General features: G+C 37.7%; 1 protein-coding gene across 1 annotated transcript in view; it reads right to left on the reverse strand.

Annotated features, from left to right (window-relative positions):
• Window positions 1–607: 607 nt before the first annotated feature.
• LOC106821051 overlaps window positions 608–3,551 on the reverse strand; it is a gene marked incomplete at its 5' end in the record, with an annotated part of 68,136 nt that continues 65,192 nt past the window's right edge. The window contains 2 exons of the mRNA XM_014825692.1: window positions 608–2,195; window positions 3,419–3,523. Of these exons, the coding sequence (XP_014681178.1) occupies window positions 1,851–2,195; window positions 3,419–3,523 (450 nt within the window). The remainder of the gene's footprint in view (window positions 2,196–3,418; window positions 3,524–3,551) is intronic.

The following is a 3,551-nucleotide window of genomic DNA, read 5'->3' on the forward strand; positions in this document are numbered from 1 at the left end:
CCTGCGCAGAACAAATAAAAACACAAAACTTTCCGCTACAAATCTACCTGCGCAGAACAAACAAAGAAACAAATATCCTCTACAAATCTACATAACTTGCCTAGAACCGAAAAAAAAATCACAAAAATACAAGTAATCGATAAGTAATGTTAATTATACGAGCACGTATTGTAATCCTATTACGCTTTCCTATCCCATTGGCCAAGGCTCAGTAGTTCGTCAGTACTGCTTCAATACCAAGATTACTCGCGTTGTTTAAATGTAGACTTCAACCCCCCAAAGCCGTTTAGTTCGAATTTCGAATCCTTTGTTATTGCGGCAAGCCGTTGCGCCACGGGTCATGTAGCGAAGGTTTCGAATAAACATACCGCATAATTTTATTTTCATCTGCGTTATTGACGCTTAGTAAGGATGAATCGGCAGTGACGTCATGACGATAAAAGATCGTGTGGGGTTTGCTTGTCAGTGTTCGCGTGTCGGTGAAATGTATATATGTATAGGCGTTTCGTAAGGAAACACGCGCCATGCACACTGTAAATCCAAGTGTTTAGGTTCTAAACACATAACTAAACGCCCCAGTGTAACACTTAATAAACGTGTAATAGTGTTTAGTTTATATAAACAAAGCGTTTATTAAATAAACGTTTGAAGTGTTTATACCCATGTAACACTTAATAAACACATAAACACGTTTAGTTGATATAAAACTAAACATACTGTTTAATAGGTAAACACATAGGGTAAACACCAGCAATAAACACATAAACATGTTTAGTTGGGACAAAAAGTATTCATAAACTATTCATGCATGGCCTCAAACAATTTAAAATCAAGCAATAAAAACAATGGAACCCCCGTTCGTCCAGAGGTTCTAACGAACAACAACACACAGGGTTTCTAACGTACAAAACATGCTGTACACCTTAGAAAAACTAATGTATTACCATAGTGACAAAAAATATTTTATGTAACGGAAAAACAACCAGTACTCGGTAGACAGCTGTTATACAATGTAGTATAACGCAGGAAGTGATTGCACTGGCAAACTAACATACTAGCTACTACTATCCAACTAATCAGCTAGCAAAACAAAAACTTGATCTGTGTTCTGGTCGTTAGCATGTGTGTCTGTGTGGTGTGCGAGTGTTTCTGATACAGAAAGGAAATTTGAAATCTGACGTCACAGTACTATTGATATTGGTATTACTAGTACAGTCACACTGACACACATGCCCACATGCACGCACTATTGAAAATTACTCACAAAACATGCATGTCATAACCTAACATGTCTAAATTTACTAATAAAAAACACTGACCATAATATATACATGTATGCAGGCATGCACATGCACCATTGCAAACAACTCACGAAACGTGCATGTCAGAAATGTACTTTATATGATGATCTGCAATGCATCATATTAATATACCATATAATCTAAATTTACTAACCGATCCCACTGCTTAGACCATAATAATACATATACGGTATATACATGTACAAACGCACGCACGCTTGGATGCACACACACACTATTGTGAATTACTCATAAAACATACATATCATAAATGTACATTTCATGATAGGCTTGAAGATCCAGTCTCTAACATTTGAATATTAGAAATACACAGATGTATACAACTCCAGGCAATAACACACAGCCACTGGCTATTTTAGGCATAGCGCTGTAGACACAAGCTTAATATCCACAACGTCATTTCGTGAATGAAGGACTATCGAAAACACTCCACTATATAATCCATGGCGATTTCTTTTGGGACACACCTCATGAGGCCAACGTTTTTTAGAACGAGAGGCAAATACACAAGATGGTGCCATTGCTGTCTCAATCACGAGATTCTAAATCGGTCATGGTTTGATGCAGTTCGGTCGAAAACTTCTTGTATTTGACACTCTTCAAACCGTAATACGGCTGAAGCTTCAACAGATGTGTCTGCAGGATGCCCAGTACCTGCGCATACCACCTGGGGTACTCGAGGTCCAGGACATAATACACAGCGAGGAGCTCAATGACAGCCACATTTCCACTCGTGGAACAGCAGTCTACATATGTTCCATCAGCGACAATGTACTGTCCTTTGATAATGTCCTCCGACTTGAAGATCACAAGTTTCGGCGGATCCAGCTCCATCGATCGAAGGTTTAGTTCCACCTCGTCATCAGGAATATCCTGAAACAAAAATGCATGATTTTTTAAGTAATTGAACAAGATCAATCTTCACAAAATGCACAAAGGCTTCTATTTGAAATATATGCATTTACTTTTGTTGTTTATATTGTGGAACATTGTTCACTAACCCATTAAAAAAAGATATACATTTATTGCCCTATGGCAAAGGGTATAGGTGCAGATTGATTTCTTCCACCAAGAAAAATCATAATATCCAACCATGAACACAACAATCTACTGTCCTATGTGCACGACTATCGGTAGGTTAGGCAAATATGATTTGTTTTTGGTGCAATAAATCATTGTATATCCCTAACAATAAGGCATAAATTGTTTATAATACCAAATAAGTCATTAAATCTTGCGTTCTCCAATCAAATTAAAAAGACGTTCAAAGACGTTTAAAAAGATGTTCATTTACTATACGATTCGGTAAATATAATACAATTATATAATCTTACTATAATTGGGGCATTTCTTTCTGTCTGGCTATACATTTCCACATTTCTCAACGGATCCTCTCCAAACATGGAGGGGAAATTTTTATGGGTCATGACACGTAACATGGGTTGTTAATTTTTTTGTGCATGGGTGCAAACCGCGCGTGCATGTGTGTGTTCGCTTATTTTTGGACTGATTGTCTCCAAATTTCCTGAGAACTGGTCATCCCGAGTTGCATAGGCTAGTGTACGTTTCCTTATCTTTGGACAGATTATCTCAAATTTGATGAGAACATACTATAGATCACAACTTAGTATCATGTGCTATGTACTTTTTATGTTCACACATCGTGTTCGTGCGTATGCGTGCTAAACACGCTCACATGTGTACATTCGCTTATCGTTGGATGGATTCTGGCACTGGTCACGGGCCACGGCCAGGTTTATTCCCAGTTTGTTGACGTGATGAGACATCAGTGTTGTACAAGTTTGCAGTTCCTAAAGACGTGTGAGAATGTGTGACTGGACACTCGAGGCGCTATTATTAAAAGGACTGAGTCGTTATCACCTTCCAGTGGACTATCCCTTTATATTATTAGAATGATATAGTCAATATAGGATTACATAGGTGAACATGTGATGACGGATTAGCCAATAGGAAAAGTGACACACACTCATGTACCTAATAGTACCCCATAATGTATGTGTCCACTAACGATCTGCATAAAATAAAATGGTGACATATGCATAAATCTGCATAAAATAAACTGCATGTAGACTTACCTCTTTTACTTCAATAACTGTCTGGGTTTTCTTCCCCTTTCCCCTGTCCAGTTTTGTCTGCTCTTCGATGTACTTGACAACAGCCACAAACTTTAACTTGGGATTCTGTAAATATTTACATGTATATATATAT

The sequence above is a fragment of the Priapulus caudatus genome, unplaced genomic scaffold (assembly GCF_000485595.1).
Source record: "Priapulus caudatus unplaced genomic scaffold, Priapulus_caudatus-5.0.1 Scaffold57, whole genome shotgun sequence".
In the NCBI taxonomy this organism is placed as follows: Eukaryota; Metazoa; Priapulida; class Priapulimorpha; order Priapulimorphida; family Priapulidae; genus Priapulus; species Priapulus caudatus.